The 27923-nt window shown below is 39.2% G+C and overlaps 1 protein-coding gene across 17 annotated transcripts in view; it reads right to left on the bottom strand.

Annotated features, from left to right (window-relative positions):
* The window catches only part of Fmnl2 (formin like 2), a 303824-nt gene that overhangs the window by 49012 nt on the left and 226889 nt on the right, over positions 1-27923 (bottom strand). For all 17 annotated transcript variants that reach the window (XM_013067527.3, XM_013067528.3, XM_013067526.3 and 14 more), the window contains 3 exons: positions 18027-18135; positions 15682-15758; positions 13684-13777 (listed from right to left, as the gene is read on the bottom strand). In XM_013067527.3, coding sequence (XP_012922981.1) covers positions 13684-13777; positions 15682-15758; positions 18027-18135 — 280 coding nt within the window. The remainder of the gene's footprint in view (positions 1-13683; positions 13778-15681; positions 15759-18026; positions 18136-27923) is intronic.

The raw sequence follows: 27923 nt of genomic DNA, 5'->3' as shown, positions 1-27923 counted from the left end.
GATAAAGAACAAAGCGTTATCTATACACTGAACATGTACTTGACACCTACCACATAGGAAACACTATTCCTGGAAACTACCTCGACATGGAAAATGCAGTGTTGCTCTTGGTGGGGTACCAGAAAATGTGGGCTACCACATGTGTTGCTGGTACATTTATTGGTGGAGAAAGCGGCTTCATATTCCACAGCCAAAACTGAACTGCCAAAACAAAACCGAGCCTACAGCTCATGTTACTGTGACCGGTGATTTCCAGTCTTCAGTGAGGCAGAGCTGAGGGGAAATTCTCTCAGAGAGCTCAACTTCATGATGAAGGGGACTGACAGGGACGGTTGGACCATAACCAGGAACTGCTAGGCCATTTTCTCCTACTGAGTATGTTTCAATTATGAATGAAAACTAGTATGACTACATACCCTTGGCAGAATGATACATCGAATTAAAGAGTTGGGCAGGAACCATGAGCACCACTGTGGAGAAAGGAATAAAGGATGGGTGCTCAACAACAATGGATAGAACAGAGTTTGGAGTCCAACAGGGCAGCTGGGAAATGAAAAGCTTAAATGATGACTCAAAAGTTCAGTTTTTCAAAGCCCCACGAGCCAGGGATTCTTCCACAGACCTGTTCACTAGAAACAGGTACTAATTATATAACTTGAATATCCAGCTTACTTCCTAAGAAAGCAACAAAGTCCTTAGACCATCTTATAGTTTTTGTTATTGTTTTTCTTGTACCCAGAGCCCTTGCACTGAACTGCACTCCCAGGCCTTTATGTCTTTTATTTTGAGACACGGTGTTGCTAAGTTACTGAGTTGCCTGAGCTGGGCTGGAACTTGCTAAGGTTCTGCCTCAGCCTCCCAGAGTGCTAGGATTATAGGTATGTTCCACCATGCTGAGATACATGCTGGTTCTAAAAGGGAACTAGGGAATCACATGACTGATACAGTACGCTGTAGCCCGGAGGCTGAATGTCTCCCACAGGCCCATGTGTTAAAGGATGGATCCCAGGGAACACTATTGGGAGGTGCAGCAGGCCTCTAGAAGTGGGGCCCCATTCAATGGAGGCATGTCTTTGAAGGCAACTGTACCACCCCGGCCCCTTCCTGTCTGTCTTTGCCCCCTGGCTTGTAATGTAAGCAGTTTGCTCCACTATACACTTCTACTATAAAGTGCTGCCCTTACAGATTCCCAAAGCAAAGAGGTCATCTGATCTGGGACTACAACTTCCAGTTCCATGAACAAAAATAAATCTTTTCTCTCTACATGGTGACTACCTCAGGTGTTTAATTGCAGTAACGGTCACTGACTAACACAGTCTAAAATTACAGTGATCTATTGTAAGCTTATTACTATCCTGTCAACTGGCCTTGGCCATATTGTTTTATTGTTGTTTGTAAATGAAGGCACCTATCATTTTATTATCTAAGAACTTAGTTTTTATAACTGTTATCAAAGAACCACTTCACCGTTTTCAGATGAAGCTGTTTAATGCGCACACATATGCCACACATGGGCAGATATAGAGAAAATTATCTAGAATCATAAAATTGTGGAATTAGAAGGGAGTTAGTGATCCCAGGCTCCTAGGGGAGAGAAGCTCAGCCGGTCCCAGCACCCGGAAGGAAGCTCCCCCACTGCCATCCCAAGCCCCTAGGGCAGAGAAGGTGAGCCGCATGGGTGCCAGAAGCACCCCCTCCCGTGGAAATGAGAAGACACATAAACAAGTCTCAAAAACAGACTTCCAGATCACGTACAGCAACCTCAAAGGGAAATGAGATGGAACAATCTGATACTCAACCACCTGGACTCTCTGAACTGGCAACAAAAGAGGATCTGGGAAAAATGAAATCAGAAATAATTACTCAGATAACAACAAAGATTTTGCTCATGGTGCAAGACATCATTAATAAATCTAGAGAGGACACAGATAAAAAAATAGAGGATCTGAGGAACATGATGGAATCCCAACATAGGAAACAAATGGAATCCATAAAACAGATGCAAACAGATTTCCAAGAGATTAAAAACTCCATTGAAAGTCTGCACAGCAGAATGAAACAATGTGAGGATAGAATTTCACATATAGAAGATAAGATTGCAATTAGTGAGGAGGAAAAGAAAAATTGCTTTAAAATTGTAAGGGAACACGAGAAATCAATCCAGCAGCTGCTAGACTGGAGTCAATGAAGAAAGAGGAGAGAGTGCAGATGACACAAAAAAAACTCTTCACAGATGTGATGGCAGAAAATTTCCCAAGGAGGGGAAAAGAACTTGACATACAGATAAGTGAGGCATATAGGACTCCAGCTAGCCTTAATCAAAAAAAATCTACACCTAGGCATATAATTGTTAGGATTCCAGAAATCCAACAGAAGAACAAAATTCTACAAGCAGTGAGAGAAAAGAAACAAATCACATACAAAGGAAAGCCCATAAGAATCACAGCAGAGTTCTCAGTGCAAACCCTCAAGGCAAGAAGAGCTTGGAGTGATGTATTTCAAGCCCTAAAGGAAAACAGCCTCCAACCCAGATTGATGTACCCTGCAAAACTATCTTTCAAAACTGATGGAGAAATAAGATACTTTCATGACAAAGAGCACCTCTGGAACTTCATGAATACCAAACCGGCACGCCAAAAAATTTTAGACAATACCCTAGGAAAAGACAATGAGGATCACAACCCCAGGAAACCCAGCAGAATGAATCCATTGGGCGTGACAAATTAAATGCAAAGGGGGAGAATCCAACAAAAAGAAAAAGTCATGACAAGGCTTTTAAAACTTTTAACTTCATCTCCCTAATGAGTGTATAATTCAATCTTCTTATTGTACTGATTAGTATTTTTCTGATTCTAGAGTTGCACACCATTTCTTGTGCTATACTGGCTATTTATCATCTTCTTATGTCTACTTTTTAATTGGGTTGTCTATTAATGAGCTGTAAGAGTTCTTTATATATTCTGGTCATAGGTTATATGTATTGTAAACATGGTCTATTTAAGGACTACTTTTCATTTTAATGATGTCATTTAAAGTTCTAAATTTTGATGGAATCTCATTTATCAATCTTTTTCTTTTATACGTCATGTTTTTTGTATCCTAGGTAGTTCTTGCCCACCCTGAATTCATAAATATTTTCCTTTATAATTTCTTCTTAAAGTTTTATACTTTTAGGCTTTCTTATTTAGGTTCATAGATCCCTTCAAGTTATTTTCATGTATGGAAATAAAGGGTTGAGGTTAATTTTCTATATACGGATACCAGGTGTTCTAGTGCCCTTTGCTGAAAACACTATCTCTTCCTCAGCTCTTAAATTGAGTTTATATTCTATAAAATGCTAAAGTTAAATAATCTTTCAAAACTCAGTGGACCATATATGTGTGGTTCTATTTCTAGATTCTCTGTTTTATTCCAATGATCTATATGTCTTTCCTTACACCAACACTGCCTTGATTACTGTAGCTTTAGAAGAAGTCTTAAAATTAGGTACTAAACGTCTTCCAACACTGTTTTTGTTTTTAACTTTTCTAGGTCCTTTGTACTCCTACATAACTTTTAAATTTCAATATCCAATTCTTCATTTATAGCAAGTATACACAGACCGGAATTTTTATATATACCTTGTGTTTTCTAATCCTGCTAAATTCAAATACAAGTTCTAGGGGCTCCTAGAGATTTCTTAGTATTTTCTCTGTAGATGATCATTTCATCTACATACAAAGACTTTGCTTCTGCCATGCCAATCCTATCCTAGTTGTGTCATTTTATTGCCAGACTATTTTGATGGGGCCTAGGTTTCAAAGTTTAATGGACAGATAAAGAGTAAGCATATCTGCCCTTGTTCCCCACCTTAAGGAGAAAGCATTGTATCTTCTCCATTCATATAAGGCATTCTCGCTGGAAGTATGGAGTACATGTCTTTAATTTGTTGAGAAGTTTCTGTTCTACTTCTAGTCTCCTGATAGCTTTTACCATGAACGGCTGTGGAATTTAGTCCAAAACTTTTTCTCCAACTAGTGACAGGATCATATGGTTTTTTCCTTTCCTTGGTTAAAATGATGACTTTTGGGGGTGGATCTCCCAATGCTGAACCAACACTGCCATCCCTATAACAAAACCACTTTCTACCTCCTGCCAGATCTGACTTCCAATAGTTTGTTTTGTTAAACAAATTTCTATCTATGTTCATACTTTTTTCTTCTATTATCTTTATCCAGTTTTAGGATTAGCACAATGTTGAGTTCCTAAAATGAGGGGAGAAGTGTTCCTTTTTTCTGCTTTAAATGTTTGATATAATTTATCAGTTAAAATGTTTATGAGCCTGCTGTTGTCATATAGGTAGGTTTTCAGGCTAGGAATATACTTTCTTTAATAGGTGCTATTCCAATTTTATATTTCCTCCAGAGTTAGTTTTCATTAATTTGTCTTCCAAGGTACTTCTTAGAAGTTGTCAAATTTATCTCAAAAACGATTTCTGTAATGTGCTTTCTATATCCTTTTAAATTCTGTAAAATCTGTGGTAATGTCTCCTAGATCTTAATATTGTAATTTATAAAGTGTATAACTGATATTGTGTAACAGGAAGAAAATGTCTAAAAGAGCAGGGGAATTGGGAGGGGTCGGGGAAGGGAAAAAAGGGAAAGGAAAAAATATGAGAAGAGGAACAAAATGGAAACAAGGTCTTTGCAAATAGGGAAGGGTGGAGGGGGTGAAGGGAGGGCAAGGGAAGGGAGAAAAAAAATAAGAACCAAGAGACTCATGTAATGGTACAAGATCCCAATGATGAATGTAACTGTATTGTATACCTAAAATGTACCAATAAACTTAATGGGGGAAAAAAAATAGAAAGGAGTTAGTAACTACTGGCCTAATTTCTCACCTCAAAAGAATATGCAGCACAAGATATCAGACCTGCCAAGAATTCTTTCATTCTCTCCTGACAATCCATCTAACCTAGGCTAGCTTTGCCTCTTTCCTTTCTAGAGGAGTTCTTATAGAAGAAGTTACCTCCTTAGTTACAACCCTCATCTGTATTTGGACAATCACACAATCACACACACACACACACACACCCCAATCACTTCTATTTAGGCCTATCCTCTCATTCATTATCTTTCATGCACAACTAAGAATCTGAACTTAGCATTTACCAATAGTTAAAAATAACTGATAATAATTCAATTAAAACAAAATTTATTTTTTCACCTAAGAATAAATCCTAGACTATATTTGTTCACTGTGCTTAGGCTACTTTTTTAACTGAATGTATCCTTGTGAGTATTTGAGTAGTCCTTATCCTCTCTTACGTTTATCCCCACGTACTGACTTTTCTTCAGTCTCTGGGCTTCACATCCATTGTCATGTCCAGTAACTGGACCCCGGTCTAATTTAACAACTGAACCAGCCATCTCCAGCCTCCAGCCTCTCACTACTCAGAAGTATTTTATGCTGGGCCACAATACCCATGAGGATTTATCTGAATTCCATAAAATGTCTTTCTCAGGTTTCCAGAATCAAATGGAATATACATAATACCTTGTAAAGAATTATACAGAATATAAAGAATATACATAATACCATGTAAAGAACTACATGACTGCAAATTTCTTTGGCTTTTCTCTCTTCCTACTTTCATCTATTTGCAAACTGAAGATTTTTTTTGATCTTCAATTTCAAATCTCTCCACTACTGTTTCTTTAGACCCTTCTTCACACTTGCCTCCTGTCAGGCTCTGCTCTATAACATGGGCCCCCGACATGTCCCTGCACACGTGTTCTGACTTACATCGCCTTCTGAGACAGGCTTCATGTCAATTCCTAGATTCCCAGAATTCTTTCCACCAAATCCAGCCCTTTCCCTCCTTTATGATACTGCTCAAAGCCTGTCCCTTTTCACACCGGTCCCACTAAGAACAGCCTAGCCAGCCCTGAAGTTTACCACTAATTTCAAACACTCCAATAATCTGCCCAATCTACAGCTTTTCCCACTAGGTTTGTGTTTTGGTGGAAAATATATGAACATGTATAAAAAGCACTTAGAATGCGATGATATGTTATGTAAGGTTGTGTGTGAAACCTGAGTTGAATGGATCTGGGTAAAAATCCCAGTGCTGTCATTTACTAGAGCATGTTAATAGGCCCATGCACTTTTAGTCTCTCTCCTTACTCCTACTTCATAGGGTTTATCTGAAAAGGAACAAAATAATATATACTAGCCTGGTGGCACTAAGAGAATGACAAACAGTAAGTTTTATTGAATAAAAAAATAGTACTCTCACTGTTTCTACATATCCATATGCCTTTTTTATATACACTGCTTAATAAATTTAGTGACTGTTTATAATATGGAAGAAAATGAGATAGATTCATGAATATTGCTAATGTTTCCTTTCTGTCAATGACTGTATATTAGTTCAAAAGAAACCATGCCAACACAATCCTTATGTACAGTGTTAGTTACTTTTCTCTCACTGCTGAGACAAAATAACCGACACCCAAAGTTAAAAGGGAAAGGGCATATTTGGCTTACAGTCCATAGAGGTTTCAGTCCATAATCAGCTGGCTCCAAGGCTGGGAGGGCAAATAAGCATCGCAGAGGAGAAACAACATGGCGCACACAAGGCAGCAAAGGTAACAAGAAAACCTTAACAGCATCTCCCTGCCCCTTTTATCTTAATCAGACTACTTAGAGCAGGTAGCACTCACACCCTTAATCCTATTTTAACTATTTTAACAGCTACATTTGAACCTAGATGCTTATTTAATAAGATGGTTAATGTACATCTGTGTCTTGAGGCTTTGCGTGAACTTAATAAGCACTAATCCAACAACCTAGAACACTGACATTTACAAAACATTTGTATTTTCACTTATTATAAAACTAGCAGCTAGAACATAGAATATTGAAGTCTGAAGATACAGATTTTTTGTTAAAGTATCCTTCCTGTACGAGTCAGTGTGGGAGGAAAAAGAATAAAGAGACAGCTCCTTCACAAAGGAAGAAGAATCAGCGTGACCCTAAAACACACCTATAACACTACTTTGGAGAAAGAAATGCTAGAGTAGCAACCAACTCCTGAGCAGGCATAGAAAACTTCGACTGTAATGTAGTCTGGAGTTGGTGATAATTTCAAAAGAATAACAGTTTTTAGTCCAATTTTCTAATCCACTCACAGCACAGCATTTCATACTGTCCTGAGTCCCTATCACCACAGAACACCTACTTGTGAAAGAAGCACTTCCCAAGTAAAAGCTCCAGCTTTTGGTACAGTACTTGCTTCTGTTTCAGATTCTGTGAGTTCTCAAAGTAATGTACACTGCCTTTTTGCAGGGTGTGCTTCCCAAGAATATGAAATAAGGTCACTCATGCCAACTGCTTTACAGTTGGCAGAGTTTCACGACTGGTATTTTTATAAATAAAAATAACGAAGAAGCAACACTCTGTTGTTTTTAACAAAAAAGTTGTTACTACCGCCGCGCAAAACTGTACTCAGGGTTGTGGAGAGAGGAGTCTGATGAAAGTCAGGCTGAGAAGCAATGCATCTCCACAACTGCTCACCAGATAATGTGGTCATTTAGGGTGTCTCTAGCACTAGTGTCCTCTTGTACCTTCTCTTTTTCTTTTCTTTCCTTTTCAAAGAAAAAGAAAGGTCCTGAAGATGCTAGAAATGAATGGAGATGGCAGCTCAAGGAGTACAAAGACTGTCAGGGGAGGAAGAGGTGGAAGGAATGAGAAACATGGATGGCAAAATTTATTAAATAAAACTCAGACTCCAACCACACCCTGCTCTGTCACAGTGACCTCATGCTGAGCCCACTGCCAATAACTACTGGAGTAAAACATAAGAGCAATTCCTGCACTAACGGAATCTATCTGAATAGCCAAGGATGGGAACACACTTTTTCTGCTGCTTCTTGCTACCATGAGTTCTGTGGCAACCAGAAATCTTTGGGATAAAAAATGAAATCTTATGTGATCCGCCCCTAACTTTCAACCTCAATTTCCCCATACCTTGCACTCCTTTAATCCAAAACTTTAAGAAAATAGGTTTGTTACTTTAATCCACTAAGTTTGTGGTTGTCTGTCACAGCAGTTGTAAGAAACTACTATCTGTCTGGTTGACTCTTACTCATCTTAAAAGTTCAGGAACTCTTCCCTGAGCATTCTTACCCACCCACCACCGCCCGCCTCTCCCTATCTCGTCTTGGATAGCTCTTCTTTCTCTTGGCAAAGTACCCTGCATTTACTTTTATAGAGCCTGGTATTATGACTATCAAAATATTCATTTGTTTCCCCAACTGCCCTGAAACACTCCTTTTCAAGGTGGAACATGTACCTTCTTTTTTTACTTCCACTATTTATTGATGTTTCTGACACAGAAGGCACTCAAATTTCTCCACTAAGTTAGCATGACTCCCCCTTGATGATCAGCAATACACCACTGTTCACTTTCTTACTACATGATAAATGACTACTTCATTCCTGGAAATGAACTTGGAAACTCTATGTCAATGCCTCCTTTCTCCCTTAGGAAGGCTCTCACAATATCATTTGCCTATTCCAAGTAAGAAATAGCGACCATCCTTTCTAGCTCCAATCAAAACTTTCAGTCACAAAGAAAAGCTAAGTATTGGGTTGAATGAAGAAAAGAGAGAAAAGAACAACCTAAATATTTTGGTAATTCTCATCAGGTTACCGTAGTGAACTGTCTTTTCCAAAGATGCCCACAACTGTCTCTCCCATTCCACATGTTGTTCTGCACTGTGACCCCAACACTTCAATGATCCAGAAATGAAGCTACTGCCTTCCCCTTGCAGCTAGTGTGGCCTTAAGGCCTCATTGGTCATCGATAGAATGTACAAAAGTGTCACTGCAAGATTCCTAAGACTAGCTCCGAGGACATGTTGTGACCTCTGTCTCTCTGAGGGCTTGTTCTCCAATGTTCCTTCCTGAGACACTCTCTCGGAAGTCTAACATCATGCTGTGAGAAGCCCAAGCCACACATGCTTCTACACGGTGGCCCTCTGGTTGTTAGAACCAGCTGAGTGCCGCCTTTGAGGGATCACAGTCAGGAGTGAATACCTGAGGAGAGAAGCATCCAGACAAACACTTGCCCACAATACATCATTATCTTCCAAGAAGCACCACACACAGTGGAGCAGAGACAATCCCTGCATGACTTTCTGACCTACAGAATCCATGAGTTCAGTAAAACTAGGTTTAATGACCATTATTTCCACAAGCAGTATCTGTAGGTTAACGCAGACACACAAATATTTAACAGTATTAACGCCACACAGGACTATGGCTTTGCTTTCTGATCTTAGGAAGACAGACCAACCAGAGCAGTCTTGGTCAATTACATTAAACTGACCGTGGCCTAATACAGCAAGCACCAAGCGTGCTCTAGCTAGGACTGTGGCTCCCATAGTTTAGGATTCCGGTCTCCCACAGTTGGAGACTGGAGAGACCAAAAAAGCAAAGGCCCTTCTTTCCATGTAGAAAACTTTACTACTGACAGTTACCTGGACGGCCTCGTGCTGGACCTGTAATCTCATGCCCTCAAGGGCCTGAATGGTTAGATTAGATGAGACAAACCTGGAAAGGTGCCAGGGGCACACCAAAATGTCTGCTCTTCTTCTAGTCTAGTTTGAGCTGCTACAAAGAAAACTTGACAGATTTTCTTAAATTTACTTATAATGTGAAGCACAAGTACTTTCAGATGCCCAGTAGCTAAACTACATCAACTTTCTTAGAAAAGCTTCCAGCCACAGGCCTAAAAAAGAACAGCTACCGCCAAGAGTGTCATGTACAAGAGGGCTGGTGGCCTCCAGAGACTCAGTCCCAAGGCTCCATGTATCTAAACTGGAAGGTCAGAAGTGGGAAGGAATGAAACCTTTCAAAGCCACCCTCAAGGGTTGGGGATTTAGCTCAGTGGTTCCATGGCCTGCCTCATAAGAGCAAGGTCCTGAGTCTGATCCCTGGTACCAAAAAAAAAAAAAAAAAAAGCTAGCCTCAGGCTATTTTGCTCAAGTCAGATGCTGTCATTACGGAAGCATACAAGAACACAGTTATAATCAACAGGAAACCGGACAAATTCCAGGTACAGCCCCATACCCAGGAGAGCAGATGGCTCCAAGCCCTTAGAGGGGTCCATCACTCCTGTCATAGCAGGTTGTTCCATTGCAGAGTCTATGGGGAAAGCACACTTTTCCTCGGATTTTAAAGGGGACGTTCTTTGCCAGGATTTTAAAGACTTTTTTTTTAAGGTAAGGCAATTTCTTAAATATATCCAAGAACATGATGGAGAAAAAAGTAGGAAGACTAAGAAAAAATAGGAAGACTTGAGCAGAACAAGGTCTAAGTTAAAGATCCAATAGGAATTTGGATTAAATGCAATGCTTATAAATCTCCAGTAGGGCAGAAGTCCTACACAAGTAGGTGTGGTTTTATGACAGATTGCTAGTCATAGTTCATGTTGTTCAGGAAAGAAGAAAAAGCATGACCAGAACCCTAACAGTGTTGACAGCAGCTCAGCTTCATGGACAAAGCCAGACTCTGGCCCTATTTTAAGAACGCCTGCTGTTCCCCCAGCTTCCTTCTCCAGGTTCCTTGTCAAATTTGTGACTTCTCCATAGCCGTCCAATTTACCCTTTCCTCTGTATGTTAGAGTAAATTTCTGCATGTTACAAATATGATCCCGAACTAATAATACCAAAAGAGTGACCTTTACTTCCAAAAAAGTATTTTTTTCTATCTGGTGCCATATTCCAACAGTCTGCTCAGCTAGGCTCCAACAATGATTAAAGGACAAATGATCTGGCTACTCTAAATATATCATTTTGTGAAAAGTAGATGTGACAAGTGCAAGGTCCCGAGTTCGATCCCTGGTACAAAAAAAAAAAAAAAAAGACAAAGAGCTTTAAAAACATTCTTGAAGGCAAATCCTCCTTTAGGCCTGTTCCCTGGTATCCTGGTCTGGTACTCCTGCCATGGGTGGCTCAAAAACCCTATCTGCACAGGTATTACAGAACACAGAGATAATGCTTCCCACAAAGCTGGTTTCAAGCCTCCCAAAAGTCAGAAGATTTCAATGACATTTTACTTAAAAAATTAAAGAGCCCATCCTTCACTATGATATATAAGAAAAAAAATCAGCACTCATAAAGGGAGGAAAAGAGAAAGAAAAGGATTTAAAAGATTTTAAACTATGAGCAACATTACTTTTTTAAAAAACCAAGATCAACACAAAGTAATATTTTTCAACCCCAAGACTAGATAAAGAGGTTGACACTCCTCTGACCTTTTCATAAGAATAAAGTTTCTCAGGAGCATGTTCCTGTATGGTCCTTGTTCACACAGTAATTAGGATAATCTTTCGGCTTGGGCTGCCTACACAGATACCACAGCTTGAGGTAAATGCCAACGAAGACCACCTAGCTCTGTCCCTGACCCTTCTCCCATATGCCTTCATTTCCTCAGAAGTAAGCACCTATGCCAAGCATAAACAGATACTAAACACCGGCCAATATTCACAAGCAATTACAGTAATTAAGCAGGTTGGTGCTATAGCTCTCAAAACTTGAAGTCAAGTCAATTTAGTTTTCATTACTACTAGCCAGATATAAGATATAGTAGGTCTTCTTTTTTCTTCAACTAAGCATATATGATGCCCTAAAGGTCTAAACCATATACAATTCTAACATAAGAAAGTTAAAAATCAATTTTGCAAGTATTTGGTTTTTTTATTAGTCTGGGGTTTTTTATTGTTGTTGTTTCAATTCTGCAAGTATTTCTGTGCCTACCAGGCATAAGAAAAGTATTCTATCTAACCTAGGAGAAAGCTAACACATCTCATGAAGTACTGGCTTTATTTCCGATTCTATACAATGACCTCTTTAGGACATAATCTGACCTGCAGTATAATCAGATAGTTGTTCTGAGTTATATCAAAGGTCAGTGACAACTGTAGAGTAAATGCTTCCCATATAGAAAGGACCTGATGTGATATTCTCAAATATGATCTAATGATAAATTTTTGGGAATTATATTAGCAGCATATGCTATTTACCTATCATCTTAAACCTATCCACTCAAACATACTTCCTATTTATAAATTTAAAACTCATACATTTATACATGATTGATGAAAGTATTCACAGACAAGCATTCATACAGCCTTTTCTCTAAAGCGTATTTGTTCTGGAAGCCAGAATATGAATATAAAGATTCACTACTATTCATCATTGTCTTAGAATCTGAATATTTTCTCACTATCACTAGAGCTCAATAGATTTTTTTTAAAAAGACAACATTTGATTCTCTCCATAGTTGGCAGTAACACAATGGATAATGTCAAAATCTCCAAGCCCTAACTGGGAGAGGGAGGCAAAGCAAACAAAGGGGCAGGAGGAATGTTTGCAGTATTCGGGTATTTGAAGCTCACCAGCCTATATGCACAGGACCACGGCACCACTGCCTAGTACAGATGGCAGCTGAAGCACCTCTGCCTGTTAAGGAGGTAGTGGTAGGGAAGAGCACACGGGAAGTCCTATCTTAATTCAGCACTTCCATTATTGCCCTCAGGAGATTCACACATCTGGGCCCAAACTTCAGCAAAGTTTCATGGAACCACAAATCCTGATCCTAGCTGTACCATTATCCACCAATGTGACTGCAGGTAACTATGTATTTGAACTTTAGTGTATTCTTCTATAAAATGAAAATATTTATAGCTGTCTCAAAGATGTCAAGCCCTGAGGTTTGGTGGATGTTCAACAAGTCCTGAGCTTTCCCCCAGGATTTCAACAAAGATGACATAGAGCTTGAAGTCTTTTTGAGATCCAGATTTTAATCCAATTTGAGTCTTAATCTAGAAATATACGGGATCAAATGGAACTGCCAAGGTAAAACACATCTTGGCTGAGGCTCCAATTGTAACCAGGACTCCAAGTGCCTCCAGAGACTACTTCTACAATCTCCCCCCTCAGTGTAGTCTCGGATGTGAGGCATATACTGGAGGAACAGAGAACCCCTCTTCTTGTCATGTAATACTGTGCACTACCCCTAGAAGAAATTGGCTAATGTCTCAGTCAAGATATCCTGATACTTTGGGGCAGAACCCTTGGTGCTACACACATATATGCAATGGCTTCTTCTTTTGTATTCAGTCAGTCTCCATTTTCAACCATGCATGTCCACTGCTTTATTAGTTTTCTGTGTCAAGACCACTTAGTTAAGGTTATAAACTCCTAAAATAGGTGTCTATATTTATTTGACATTTTTTCCCATAGCATCCAGCAAAGCAATGATAATAAATATGATTTGAGGGAAGTAACTATGATGAATGAGTTCTTAAAACTTAGGTTGTACTATTTATACAATATGTAAACCGTATGCATGTAAGACAATCGGTTTTCAACCTGGCTGTCCATATTCTTTAAAGGAAAATGAGTACTGGAAATCTTTTTAACTTAAAATGGAATATGAGACACCCAAAGAAATCTTAATTCATCCATTTATGATATATAGTCTAAGTTCATTACTTTCCTTCTGGTGAAATATTAGAAAATTGGCTATTATATCTCTTGGCTCTGGAATGAGAGGTAAATCCATTTTTTTCAACAATGTCCAAATATGAGATGTTTCCAAGAGCATTCTTATTAAAACTACAATGCATCCTACCTCCTTGAAGTTATCAAAAGCTGATAAAATGATTTCATGCCCGCCTCTGACAAGGCAAACGGCTGCCAAAAGCTCCAAGACAAGGGCTTTTGTTCTGTCAAAACAAGAAGAAAAAAGAAAAACCCAAATCAGTGAAAAACCCAAGTCAGCAACTCCTGCCTTCCAAGATGGGAGTAACAGAATCATTTGCCCAGGTAATTTTTTAAAGCTTTACCAACTAAAGTACAGTTATATTAAAGCAAATTTTCAAGCATTTACTGGCTTCTAAATACGAGATTTGTGTAAAACAGGGTGGAAGGCATGCTTCCCACTCCCAAAATTACAAATTACTCATGAACAAAAACTAATTCTAGAAAGAATAGTCTCTGAGTCCAAACATCAGGTGACATCAAAACTTCCTGAGGTAATCTGTGAAGTACAAAGCAGTTAAAAAATTTTTTACAAATAAGCAAAATACAACAGGAAAGTTAGGGACATACAGAAAAATTACCTGTTTAAACATTTTTTCTGGTTTTAAGAGTCAGAGGTATAGTATGAAATTAATGTTTTACATCGTCAATCAACTTACTTGGACATGGAGCCATAAAAATCTCACAGAATACAAGTTGCTAACTACTTCTTCCTATGTGGCAGATCTGGAAGGAGTCAGGTTCCAGCTGTACCAGTACAAAGCTGTACTAATATAAGAATATTTTCTCAGACTCAAGAAAATAAAACTCCATCTGAAATATTTTTGGAAGGAGAGCTTAGAGACGCATCCTAAGTTTGCAAAAACAATGTCAAAAAAGAAATAGCATTGTTTCTCCATCATAAGACCACTTTATTATTTCATCTTTATTCTGGAATAAAACTATTGCCAACTTCTTAACAAAGACAGTATTGATACTCCACAATGTCAATTGTCTTAAGAAAAATGAATAATGACTTCCCTGTAGTGGGAGACAGAGGCAAGGGAGCATGACTACTTAGGGTTTTAGTAAAGTAAGAAAACAATCACAAAGTTCAAAAGGTTTAATCAGGGCAAATTTGAAAGAACAATACTCAATAGATGAATAGGACTTTATATTACATTCCAAATCAGAAAGGCCTAATTCAACAATCAGATTTTCTTTTTTCCTTCAGTACTGGGGCTCGAACCCAGGGCCTCATGCATGGTAAGCAAATGCTCAAGCGACATTCCCAGCCTTTATTTTTTATTTTGAGACAATCTCATTAAGTTGCCCAGGCTGACCTCAACCTTGTGATTCTCCTGCCCAACCTATCCAACCAGCCAGGATTATACATATGTGTCATCATGCCCAATTTAATAATCAGATTTTTTAGCTGAATTAAGTTTTCAGATATTCAGTTTCTAGAAATGTCTCTGATAAAAGGGAATTACACATTTAACATGCAGAATAGCTCACCAAAATGGTGACTACTGAAACATTAGAATAACTTTAAAAGAAAAAAAAAAGATGACAAGGCTTCTTGAGGTAATCTGTGAAGTAATATGTGGTGCTGGCCTTTACAGAACACAAATACAAATGAAAATCTGCATGCACATTTACCTGTGTGTCTTTTCCTGATTGGTAACTAAAGCTACATATAAAGGTAGCAAGTAAAGTGTAGATAAGGGATATTGGTTTTAATTAGCTCTCAGTATTAAGTGGTGTAGCTAAATCTTTATCAAGGCTCTCCTAGTCCCCAAGTCCAGGCGAGCTTAGAACTTAATCCTCCCAGACATCAAATTTAGCAGTGAAGATGCTGAGAACTAGGCCTCAAAAGGAACAAAAACTTAAAAGGAAGAGTGAAGGGATAGTGTTCTTGCCAGGTATTCAAGTCTGTACCAAGTAAGACTGTAACCTGGCTAGAAGGAAAACTGCTACACAGCTGAGCAGATTCCAGCCAGTCTTATTTCAGAAAGGCATACTGGGTCACTTCTAACTTGGTTAAACGCTGTTGACTCTCTGCTTCCCCTAATTAGATGTAGACTCTGACATCACAAAGGAAGCTTACCTGGGATTCTTGTTGTTCAAGCTTAGTGCAATCTCATTGACGGCATGTGGATGAGACATGACCATGTTGAAACCATACTGAAATATAGCAGGGAGGAAAAAAGAAGAGGCAAGTTAGGAGACAAGTTAGGAGCATGCTGATGCATACTAAAAACCCAAAACTCAAGTTTCTACCTAAGTAACTTAACTGTCACAAATGCAGATAGATATGTTTCTAGCACACCACCATCAGGACATAGTTCTCTATCAAAAATCCCAGGAATGATGCCATTAGCAAAGGATCACCTTCCCATTATTTAAGAATGAGCCACCTATTTTTCTTTAGTAAAACAGTGAAAATGCCCTCACTTTTGTAATTCAACTCTACCTGCTCATTAAATAATTTAAAGACTAAACAAAGCACAGATTGACTCTCCAAGATCTATCCCAGGTTAATTTACTCTGCATCTCAATGACAGAGCCCCAAAATCCTGATGTTTTATAAGATTCCAGAGTCACTCTACCATATAGCAAGGATTGACAACCACCGTACCTTGTGCCTTCTCTGGGAAATGGCTATCAGGGCCAAAGGGCCTAGGAAAAATCTTCCTTGCTCAGAGGCATGTTACCTCACCCTTCTATACGATGTAGAAAGCGAACAACAGCCTTCCGCATCCTGGTTCTGCTGAGCTAAGGAATGACTGTCTCCTGCAAACTCACTTCCAGCTTATCAATTTATTTCCTTACACTGAAAAAATATATGCAGTCAGAAAAAGCTTGCCAAAACTCTCCCCACGCAGACAGATCTGCAGCTTACCTCCTCATCTCTTCCCAAAGAGAAACTCTCCCAGGCTCCAATCTAATGCAAACACCTCTAACTTGAGTCCTTTATTTCATCCCCTCAGCTACTCAATAACAATATATACTCCAGAAATTCCTCTATCCCTCATCACTTTTCCTTATCTGATTCATCAGCATTAGCATAAAAACAGGTCACAAATGTCCTTATCTCCAATAACAACATCAAAACCTTCTCTTAAGACTACAGTCAGTGTCCAGATATTGTCTCTCACTTTTCTCTGCTATCATTCCCAGCAAAATGCCTCCAGGGTCTCCGAAGCCTTTCCTCCTGAAGCCGTCCACATTTCATTCCCGCCATTCCAATGAAACCATCTTGACCAAGATCACCAATGATCTGCACCTTGATAAAGTCAACACCCAACCTTCACTCCTTGTCTTACGGGACTCAACAGCAGCGTCTGAAGCAGTTGAGTATTCCCATCTAGAAACATGTCCTTTTCCTGGCTCCTGCCTCCCTGGCCACTTTCTCAGGTTCTCTAGAAAGGCTTTCCTCATCTCTCCAACATTTATACAAAGTGTCCTAGGGTTCAACATTTCAATCTCTTTACTATAGTGTCTACTCTTGTTGATCTCATTCACCCTACTTCCTTCCTGTACCACCTAATGTTAATAATGACTGTCAAATTTATTAACTCCAGCCCAGACCTCTGCCTTGAAATCTACTTTTGCACCTCCAGCTACCCACTGAAGTCGATTATCTGGATGGTGAACAATATCTCAAAGTTAAAATCCCCAAGAGAACTCCTAACAATCTCACATCTACTGAGCCTGCAGTCTGCCCCATCTTAGTAAATGTCAACTCCATCTCCCAACTGCCCATGATGAAAAACTTGATGCCATCCTTCACTCCTCACCTCCTCCCTCATGACATACCTGATGTTGTTGCCACTGCCATCAAAAGAAAAGCAGAATGCGACCATCTCTCTTCATCTCCACTCCCATAACCCCGGTTCATACCACTATCAAAGCTCACCTAAATGACTACAAACAGCCTCCTAAATGATCTACCCCTCTCATCGCTGCACTCCACAGTCAACCCTAAATCCAGAAGCCAGAGCTCACATTAAATACAAGTGTCACCTCACGTCCTTGAACCATGATTACCTTCTCACTTACAACAAAGGCAATCTCCGTTTACTGGCCTACGAGTTCCTACACAATCAGGCCTCCTTGTTACTTCTGCTTCATCTTCTTCTGCTCATTCTAATCCAACCTGGCCTCTTTATGCTCCTTGTGCAAACCAGATTTATTCTTACCTCAGGACCCTGGTACTTGCCTAATAATAGCAATCTCACTGGGATGATGTGAGGTTTTTATGAGTTCATAGTTTTAAAAGCACTAAACCTCTAAGAAGTACCATGTAGTTAGCTTTCTTTCTGTTTCCTCATCATTATCTGGAACACTATGTATTTTACCAATTTATTTGACTATCACCTGTTCGTCCTCTCTGGAAAGTTCCTTGGGTTAATTCAGATTTTTTTGGAAGAGCTAGAAGTACACACACACCTGATAATTCATGATGGCACGTAAACACATGATGCAGACGTGAACATCATCCTTCTTACTCACTAATCTGGAATTTTTCAGGGTTCTTCTACTTGGCAAAGTATTATATCTACAAATAAAACAGAAACCTTTACAAAGTGATAGATTACTTTCTTAGCATAGGCACACACTTTTAAAAAATGGACACTGTTCTCTGCCTTTCCTCAAATCTATGCAAGGTTTGTAGGTCAAAACCACCACCAACAAACCAATAATCACAAAGCTATTTCCACAGACTGTGAGGCCCATGTGATTTTGTCATCTTTTCAGGCCCAGATACCCAGAGAGAATGAAATTCAACCCCACTCATAGCATTTAACAAATCAGACTGTACATGAGATTAAGTAACAATCCAGGATCCTACTCCATAGGTTTGCGGACCTGATCTGAGGCACTGTGCAAGCAGAACGCATCTGCTGACAACAAGTGAGGATGAAACTGAGCTAATACCTACACTTCCAATCATATGACTTGATTTTCACAGTACCTTCTGATTATTGCTCTCAGGATCTCTGCTTTGGAGTTTAAGCCTAGGCAAGACCAAACATTAGTACTTTGATTTTACCCTGTGATACGAGATCCTGAAGCCTTAACAGTATGCAAATGTCTCATCTCTTACCTAAAGCCTGGTATGAATGAAACTTAGAGGGAATATGGCAACATGGCAAAGGAATAAAATGTTTCAACATTAGGATAAATTCTACAGACCTCACAACCTAAGCCTTTGTTTGCCTTTCTGGACATTTATAATCTCTTGCAAGGAGTAAAGTATTGACAATGCAACACGGTTCATTGAGACAAGAAAACACTGTTTCAATATGAATTTTACTGCTTTAGATGGGAAACACAGGTCAACTCCAAGGCTGAAAAAAAAGTGTATTTCAAAAGTTGCAAACTACAATTTTATAGGGTCAAAGACAGGAACGTGCCATAAAATCAACTACAGCTTTTGAATTGAACTAATTAAAAAATGTGAAGCAAATATGATTAATAGTAACAGCTTTCAAAAGTCCTAAAGGTGCAGGATAGGAGTTGAAAACTAAATTGACACATTTGTCTAAAACCCTCCAGCTAGGCAGCCTGTGGTTGTTGTTGTTGTTGTTGTTCAAAAACTGTGACAGGAGAGGCTGGGGATGTAGTCTACTGACAAAGCATTTGCCTAATATGTGCCAGGCCCTGGGGTAAGGGCATGGGTGGAGGTGAGGGACAGGGGCAGGGAAGAAGGGGGACAGTGGGGGAGGGAGGGGCCAGGAGAACAAGAATTCTTTCAGGTAACTACGCTAGTGAACCAAATAAAGCTTCGAAAACTGCTTCAATAAGTCCCTTGCCTCAGTTATTATGAATATCCAAAACTTAGTTTGCTCACACTAGAATGTGACATTCACAAAGAACTTCCCATTTTATTCATGCTTGGAAATAAAATTTCAGCAATGAAGTTGGTCATTCACTTCTGAATGCAAAAGCAAATCATAGGATGTTAAGCTAACAAGTTAAGATTTTAGTGGTAGCTAACCCAATTTTTTTTTTTTTTTTTTTTGGTACAGGGGATCGAACTTGAGTCCTTGCACTTGTGCAGTAGGTGGCGAAACCACTGAGCTAAATCCCCGGCCCAGATAACCCAATTTTAACATCCAAAATACAATTAAAATGTGTTACTTTACCAAAACTCTAGCCTGAACGTGGCTGTTAACATACTTTCTGGAGGTCCTACAGAAAACCCTGCAATCTCAAACGAAACTGCTAGTCTGACCTAAGCATACATGGTCTTCTGAGTCTATATCTGAAGTTCTTCCTCTTCCTTCTTTCTTAATTTATTTTATTACTTATTAAAGTTTCAGATTTCAATGGCATCACTAAGTACATGATATTACATTAGAGATATAGCTTTCATTTTTAATAGAAAGCATCAAAGTTTTAAAGAGAAGAAAAAGTGATGTGAGAGGAATCATTTAGCCCTTGCTAAATTACACTTTATGTACAGTGATGACTGCAGAAGAAAAATACTGATTGAGGTAAACTACTTGCTAAGGAAGACAGGATAGGTTATTCGACACAATTCCTTATTTCTACTCCATTTCCAAATAAATTTTAATTATTCCATTAAACAAACCAACCTTACACATTTGTTTCCTAAAAGGTGTAAAATGACAGAGCACATTCCTTTTTCTTTTTCCTTTTTTTTGGTTCCATATTTATTGATCCACTTCTTGACACACTGTAATAATTCTCTAAGAAGCCAACATGATTGTCACATTTGCAATGCAAAAACCAACAAAAATTAATTAAAATAACGTTCTACCTGCCGTATTATTAACACAAAAGGCTTTTTTATATGTTGTAGAAAGTGATTAATCTCAACTGTATTTTTTTGGATCAACACTTAAAATATGTTACAGCTGTGAATGTAGCTTAGTGGTAGAACACTTGCATACCATGTCCGCAGCCCTGGGGGTTTGATCTCCAGCATTGCAAAACTTAATAAATAAAATATATTTAATGTGGCATACCACATGCATAGTTATTTATATTTTAAAAGTTTAGAAAATATACAATACATAAGATGTTAATAAATAACAACAATGAGCATTTTATTAATGATATTGTGTGCTCAAAAGTAATACAGCTAAACTTTTTTTTAATGTATAGTATTGGTTTGAGATTTATCTTCTCAGGCTGGGGATTTAGCTCAGTGGCACTGTGCCTGCCTCGCAAGCACAAGGTTATGAGTTCAATCCCGGGTACCAAAAAGAAATTTTGTCTTCTCTACATTTTGGTGTATACAAAACTTGAGTAGGAATAAAAGGCGTATGTGAACTTGTATGTTTAAAATTACATCATTACAAGTTCTAAAAACTCAATCCCACAGCCATTAACAACAAAATCATACACAGCACTGATACCCAAATGAGAAATTCTAAACCTTCCTTCACACAAAGAAAACTGAAGTCCAAAGAAGTTACACTCACATGTCAAATAAAAAGAAAAGGAGGAAATGAGACCAGACTGGAATCCCAAGTCCTCACCGAGACTCAGGACTACAAATTGCTTCTCATCACCCTCCAATCTGTTGGGTTATCATCTGAAAATGCTACCTCCCACAGCCATCTGTGCAGGCTGGTTCCTTTCCTGTCAAACACTGCTTTCCTGTCATCCTGACAGAATTTTTTACTTCAGTACTATATAGTTATTTCCTGCCCTACATAATTATTACACCAGGCAGGATTAGGGCTTAGTTTGCCTCAAAAAGCAGCATATGGGATCTCCTGCACAACACAGTGACCCATTCATTCATCCACTTGCTAAGCAAGTTATCTTTTAAACTTAATCTTTTATATCACTCATCAGTAAAGTAAGGTTGTTTCTAAATAGGGAATTTTGTTCTGTATTTTGGAATTCTCATTATAAAATAATTTCCTCCCATTAAATAAATGCACCCTGGAAAATGTCACAATTCTTTACCTCTGAAAATATGAAATTTTTTCAAGGGTCTCTATGTCAACTTAAGATCACCATGAATTTTTAAGTCTAGATTTTGGACAGTGGCATAGTTAGTATGTATATGAATCTATTCCTTAGCATGCACATTTTATGAAATATTACTATCTTTGTAATTATATGTGTAATCTACATCCTTTAATTACCATCTGAGTATTATTACCTCTTTTTCGGGGGAGTTGAACAAATTTTAAATTCTGCCCCAATGCATGATGCTGATATTATTTAATAAACACTCCCTGTGGAGATGGTTTTAGTAGATTCTCCCAAATTAGCCATAGAATCCCAAAAGAACTTGGCTAAAAATTTACTGGCCACTGTTCCAATGTAAGAATACCTGAATAAGGTGAGCACCCTAGAGTAAATGACCTCTGATACTCTCCACCAGCCACAGGAAATCAACCCAAATCTCATTTAAACCTGCTTTATTAAGCACATACTGTTTATGCTAAGCTCTCCTAAGTGCGAAAGAAAAATGAAAGAAAGATGTTGCTTCTACCCCCAAGGGGCTACCATGGAGTCTAGGAAACAACATTTAAGTACGTAGCTAGCCCCTGTAGTGAGATGAGCTCTTCCACACTTCAGCCCCAACCTTTCCATTTCATTGCATTTATAAATGTGATGCACAGTGCAGCATGTAAAATGAGCTCAGCCACACACATACACATGACATAATACGGTGACACAATAGCAGTTACATTCAAAGGAGAACACATTCTGAAAAGCTTTATACTAAGACCCTAAATAGACAACCTCTTCTTAACCAAGCCAGAGTAGACCGAGTTAACAAAGACCTACTCTGGGCAACTGTATTTAGACATAGCCAAGTTATTTTTAAATGGAACTCTCAATCACTAAATAAAGAAGGAATAGAGAACTCCAAGGTAAGTATCATAAAGATGACATGAAAATGAACATAATTAAATGTGAAATACTATCAGAGAAGATTTAAAACATCTAATTTATGGTTCTTTCGATGGTGGAATTAGAAGATACTTTCACGTGTGATTTCTTTTTGTATTTTTCAATTTTATGTAATGATGTTATTACTTTCTAAAAGAGAAAAAAGTTGTAATTTAAAAGCTGCTTTAGAGCCGGGGATTTAGCTCAGTGGTTCTGCTGCCTGCTTCGCAAGCGCAAGGCCCTCAGTTAGATCCCTGGTACCAAAAAAAAAGCTGCTTTAGATAGTCTAGGTTTGAATGCACCTTAAGACAGATAGTTAAGTAGAAACCACAATCATAACACCCCTCCATCACCCCCCAGGATGTCTCCTAGAGACCTTTTTAGGTGGACAGCTGGTCCTGATCTACCCTTGTGAAACAAACTAGCAGATTCTTGTGAAGAGCCCAAACTCTACCACAACACAGACCATAATTCTTTTCACTAGAAAAACTCAGCTTTGGAATCCTTTTCCCTGGCATTACAAATGCCTGCCTGGATGTCACTAATGCTGAATACAATGATTAAGTTTCCATTTTTTTAAAAAAAGGAATAAGAGTAGCTGATCAGTGTCAAAAAAACCCATCAAGTATGAGTCAGAGGCAGCAGTCCTAGAATATCATGGCAGTGATGTCATCAATTAAAAATTCAAAGAGTTCAAAAGAAATCAGTTACAACACCAAGTAATAAATGTACAAAATACTATTTTGTAATTAGTCTAACATAAGTAAATATGATTCAGTGCACTATCTTTGAAAGAATAAGGCCTCCTGCATCCAGTTCAGAGTCATAGTCCTTTAGGCTAAATTATCTCCTCCCTTCATAATCAGTGATCATCCTAGTTTACTTATTTGAATGAACTTTTCACAGAGGCTCTGTTTAAGGTCATGGCTCAGGAAGTGGGGATGACCTCTATGGTATACTAATATCTTTGGCGTGTTACTTCTGCTACAGAATTACCTACAGTGAAACTGATTATTACAATATTTTCTTCCTGAAGCTACTGTGAAACTTCACTTAAAACAGAGACTCTCTGAACAGATCCAAACTGGAAATTGTCCTTCCAATTCATTATGGTATATTTATAAAAGGTTCCAATCAGAAGCAACATCAACCTTTCCATGGTCCCCTGTGGATAACTGAGGCACCTGAGCTTCATTTAGTCCTGTCCCATGTGATGTGATGTGTCTTGCGTGGTCCCAGACTCTGTCAGCAGCTAATGGCGCATGTGGCATTCACTGAGATTTGAAATCGGCTTTGTGACAGTATGGTCCCCTGGGTTCTCTTTACCAAGAGTTCTCACATCTCGCTCTACCTCACAGCTTAAGGCAAGGAGATGAGGACTAGGAAGCTTCAGTAGAGAGGAACGGGGGAGGAGCTTTGAAGATACTCCTCCCCAAGTCTGCAGCCCCTGGTTTTCCCTAAGACTGCACCTCTTGGTTTTTAAGAATACTGTGAAACTGGAGGGGAGGGATGGGCACAGAGCACAACGCCACAAAGCTTTCAGTTCTTATTTACACTGAGTTGGTTTTCCTAAATGGATATTCCAAGGATTGCCTCAAGATTTTAATTTTTAGAGTTCTCAAAAAGTTTATTTTGCAATTTTTTTTCCTGTTTCCACACTACTTTTGTGGATGTGAGCATGTTCAGAGGCCCTTCCCCAAGCATTTTTTATGAGCACCTTGTTATAACAGATATTTAGAGATCATTTTCTGTCTACCTGTTCGTTCTATAATGTAATAATGCTTTCCAGTTGACTGGAGCAGTTTGAAGAAGTGCTGAACCACCTGCATCTCTCTGGTAACCTGGGGCAGGTTCCTTGATATTTAAGTACTGGCAAGAAATTTCCCAGATTCCAAAGGGAAGAACAGGGAATGAGACACTGATAGAAGGATTGTGACTTAATCCCTGGACCACTTAGGCTGATTATTTAATTCTATCCTGGGAGACGTTCTGCTCCCAGGCTGGGAAGCAGAGCTTTGGGGCCCTAGATGCCTGTGTACAAAATAGGGGTTTCCCAGAGGCAGAAAACAGCCCTGGGCCTTATTTTTAAAACTCCTGTCATTTGGGGGAAAAATAACAGGGTAAGGATATTTAAGGATATTTCTTTAGGGAAACTAACAACATCAAACTTCTCAAGCTTTCTTCTGTATCAGTTTCAAGAATTGCCTGCTATTTTCTCAAAGCACTCAACTAAAACTGTCAGGTTATTCTAGCATTCAAGAAGACATCCTATCTTGGAAGAGCTGCCAATTGAAATTCACAAAACTCTGTGAATATGGAAAAAGATTATAAAACTGATTTAAGATCACAACCAAACAGAAATTATTCTAAACATCTGCCTTACATTTATGCCTACCTCAGCATGCACTAGTAGTTACATGTATGTAAAGTAATAACAAATGAAGTTATAAATCAATGCTAATGAGTGGTAGGTATAAACAACCAAGCAATTTTTGCAAATGTCTTTTATAAACCTATCCAGATCATATTCTGTTTGACACCTGCTATCTGAACAACCTTACTTCATGCTGGTCAATAAATCTGCCAAGAAGCAAATATCAACCTGTGCAGCACCAGAAGCATGTGCTATAGGGAAAAGAAAGTATTTTTATTTTAAAAGCCCTTCAAAGTGACTGATTAGTAAGTTCCCATTAGCCAGGCAAAACATGAGTTTTTGATTTAAGAAGGTAGAGTGAGGCCAGCAAAGATACTCTTGGAGTTGCTTAACTACAGATTAGATACGCAGGAATTTCTCTTGCCAGGTACGCGCTCGTACCCTAAATTGCATATAATGTTCATTAGAGTTCTGGTGACAGTCATGTCTTGCAGCCTTTAACTGCTACCCATCCCAAAGGAGTTCAGAAAGGGGAAGCTACAGTAATTTCTGACCCAGTCCCTCATGGTTAGGAATACAAAGCAATACATTTTTAAATGAGTGATAAACATAAACCTAAGTAATAAGTAGTGTGCCTATGATAATTCCGGGAGTAAAAGAGGAAGCCTTCTGCCTCCACTCCTGAGGAAAAGCTAGACGAGAAACTGGGTTTGCTCAGAAATTTGTATTTATAAAGCTCCACTTAGTAAACACTAGTATGGAAGCCACTGTTCACCCAGTGATGCCCTGATTTAAGTCTGAGCACCCCTCTGTTATCTCAGCAATATATAGTATTTGTAGATATTTAGACATTCTAGGATGTGAGTTGGTACATCTCTGTCTCTCCTTCTGTTTCTATTATCCAAAAACTGTGTATTACTGCAGAACCTTCAATAAATGTTTCCTGAACTGACCAAATCAGGCCCTCGAAGAATCTACCCAAAAGGTTTTCAAAAGCTTTCTGCAGAACTTCCATGCCAACATTTGTGAGATTCATAATATCTAAGTCCCAATGACAACACGAAAAAGAAAAGGTATATTTTTCTCTTATTACAAAAAGTATTTTCAAATAGTATATCAAGAATAATTGATAATTTGAAATAGTAAAAGATCCAAGGTACGTGTAGGGGTGGTGGGAGAGGAAGGGGAAAGGAAAGAAGGGAAAGGAAAAATTATGAGAAAAGAAAAAAAATGGAACTGAAATCTATGTAAATAGGGAAGAGGGGGAAGGGCACACAGGTAATGGTGAAAAAAAATAAGAAAAAGAGAGCCCCCTGCAGACAGGCAGGTCCGTGCACGCCCTACCAAGGTCCTGAGTCACGCAGAAGACGCTGAATCACCCCTCTGCAGACAGGCAGGTCTGCCCACACCCTGCCGAGGTCCCCAGTCGCGCAGAACACACGCTGAATCAGCCCGCTGCAGACAGGCAGGTCTGTGCACACCCTACCAAGGTCCTGAGTCGCGCGGAAGACACCAAATCATCCCGCTGCAGACAGACAGCCACCTGGTTCCACACTACAAAGACGCAGAGGACACAAGACCACCAGACCAAGGTACTAAGTCCCGCTGTTCCCGGCCCAAAGGTAGGGGCTTCTGAGACAGCGTCCCACTGCTCCTGGTCCAGAGGAAGGGGCTTCCCGGTCACCATCCCTCCTGCTGCTCCCAGCCCAGAGGAAAGGGCTTTGGGGCCACCATCTGTCCCACTGCTCCCCGCCCAGAGGGAGGGGCTGCTGAGCCACCATCCCACTGCTCCTGGTCCAGAGGAAGGGGCTTCCCAGCAACCAACCCTCCTGCTGCTCCCAGCCCACAGGAAAGGGCTTTTGGGTTACCATCCCTACCACTGCTCCCGGCCCCTGTCCCACCTCACCCAGCTCAGAGGAGGTAATCCGTGCAGGCACTAACAGCCCCTCACCCCAGTTGAAATGAGAAAACACGTAAGTAAGTCTCAAAACCAGACTTCCAGATCACCTACAGCAATCTCAAAGGGAAATGAGATGGAACCCTCTGATACTCAACCACCTGGACCCACTGAACTGGCAACAAAAGGGGATCTGGAAAAAAGGAAATCAGAAATAATTTCTCAGATAACAGGAGAAATGGTGCCCCTAGTGCAAGACATGATTAATAAATCTAGAAAGGAGCTCAGGAACATGATGGAATCCCAACATAAGAAACAAATGGAATCCATAAAACAGATGCAAATAGATTTCCAGGACATGAAAAACTCCATTGAAAGTATACACAGCAGAATGAGCCAGTGTGAGGACAGAATTTCAGATATAGAAGATAAGACTGCAATTAATGACCAGGAAAAGAAAAATTGTTTCAAAATTATACGGGAACATGAGAAATCAATCCAGCAGCTGCTAGATGATGCAAAGAAGAATAACATAAGACTGACTGGGCTCAATGAAGAAACAGGAGAGAGTGCAGATGACATAAAAAAATCTCTTCACAGAAGTAATGGCAGAAAACTTCCCAAGCAGGGGAAAAGAGCTTAACATACAGATAAGTGAGGCATATAGGACTCCAAATAACCTTGATCAAAAAAAATCTACACATAGGCATATAATTGTTAAGATTCCAGAAACTCAACAGAAGAACAAAGTGCTACAAGCAATTAGAGAAAAGAAACAAATCACATACAAAGGAAAGCCCATCAGAATCACAGCAGACTTCTCAACACAAACCATCAAGGCAAGAAGAGCTTGGAGTGACATATTCCAAGCCCTAAAAGAAAACAGCCTCCAACCTAGATTGATGGACCCTGCAAAACTATCTTTCAAAATGGATGGAGAAAGAAGATACTTTCATGACAAAGAGCACCTTAGGAACTTCATGAATACCAAACCAGCACTCCAGAGAATTTTACACAATATCCTAGGAACAGACATTGAGGATCACAACCCCAGGAAGCAAAGCAGAATGAACCCATCTGGCATGAAAAGAAATTAAATGTAAAGGGGGAGAACCCAACAAAAAGAAAAAGGCATGGCAATGACAAGGCAATACGTTTCAGTTATAACCATCAATGTTAATGGTCTCAA

This window comes from Heterocephalus glaber, unplaced genomic scaffold (genome assembly GCF_053883595.1).
Source record: "Heterocephalus glaber isolate CG9 unplaced genomic scaffold, H.glaber_assembly_v1.0 deba00001097, whole genome shotgun sequence".
Classification (NCBI taxonomy): Eukaryota; Metazoa; Chordata; class Mammalia; order Rodentia; family Bathyergidae; genus Heterocephalus; species Heterocephalus glaber.
Note: the sequence above shows the minus strand (reverse complement) of the source record. Positions and strands in the feature narration are given on the sequence as shown.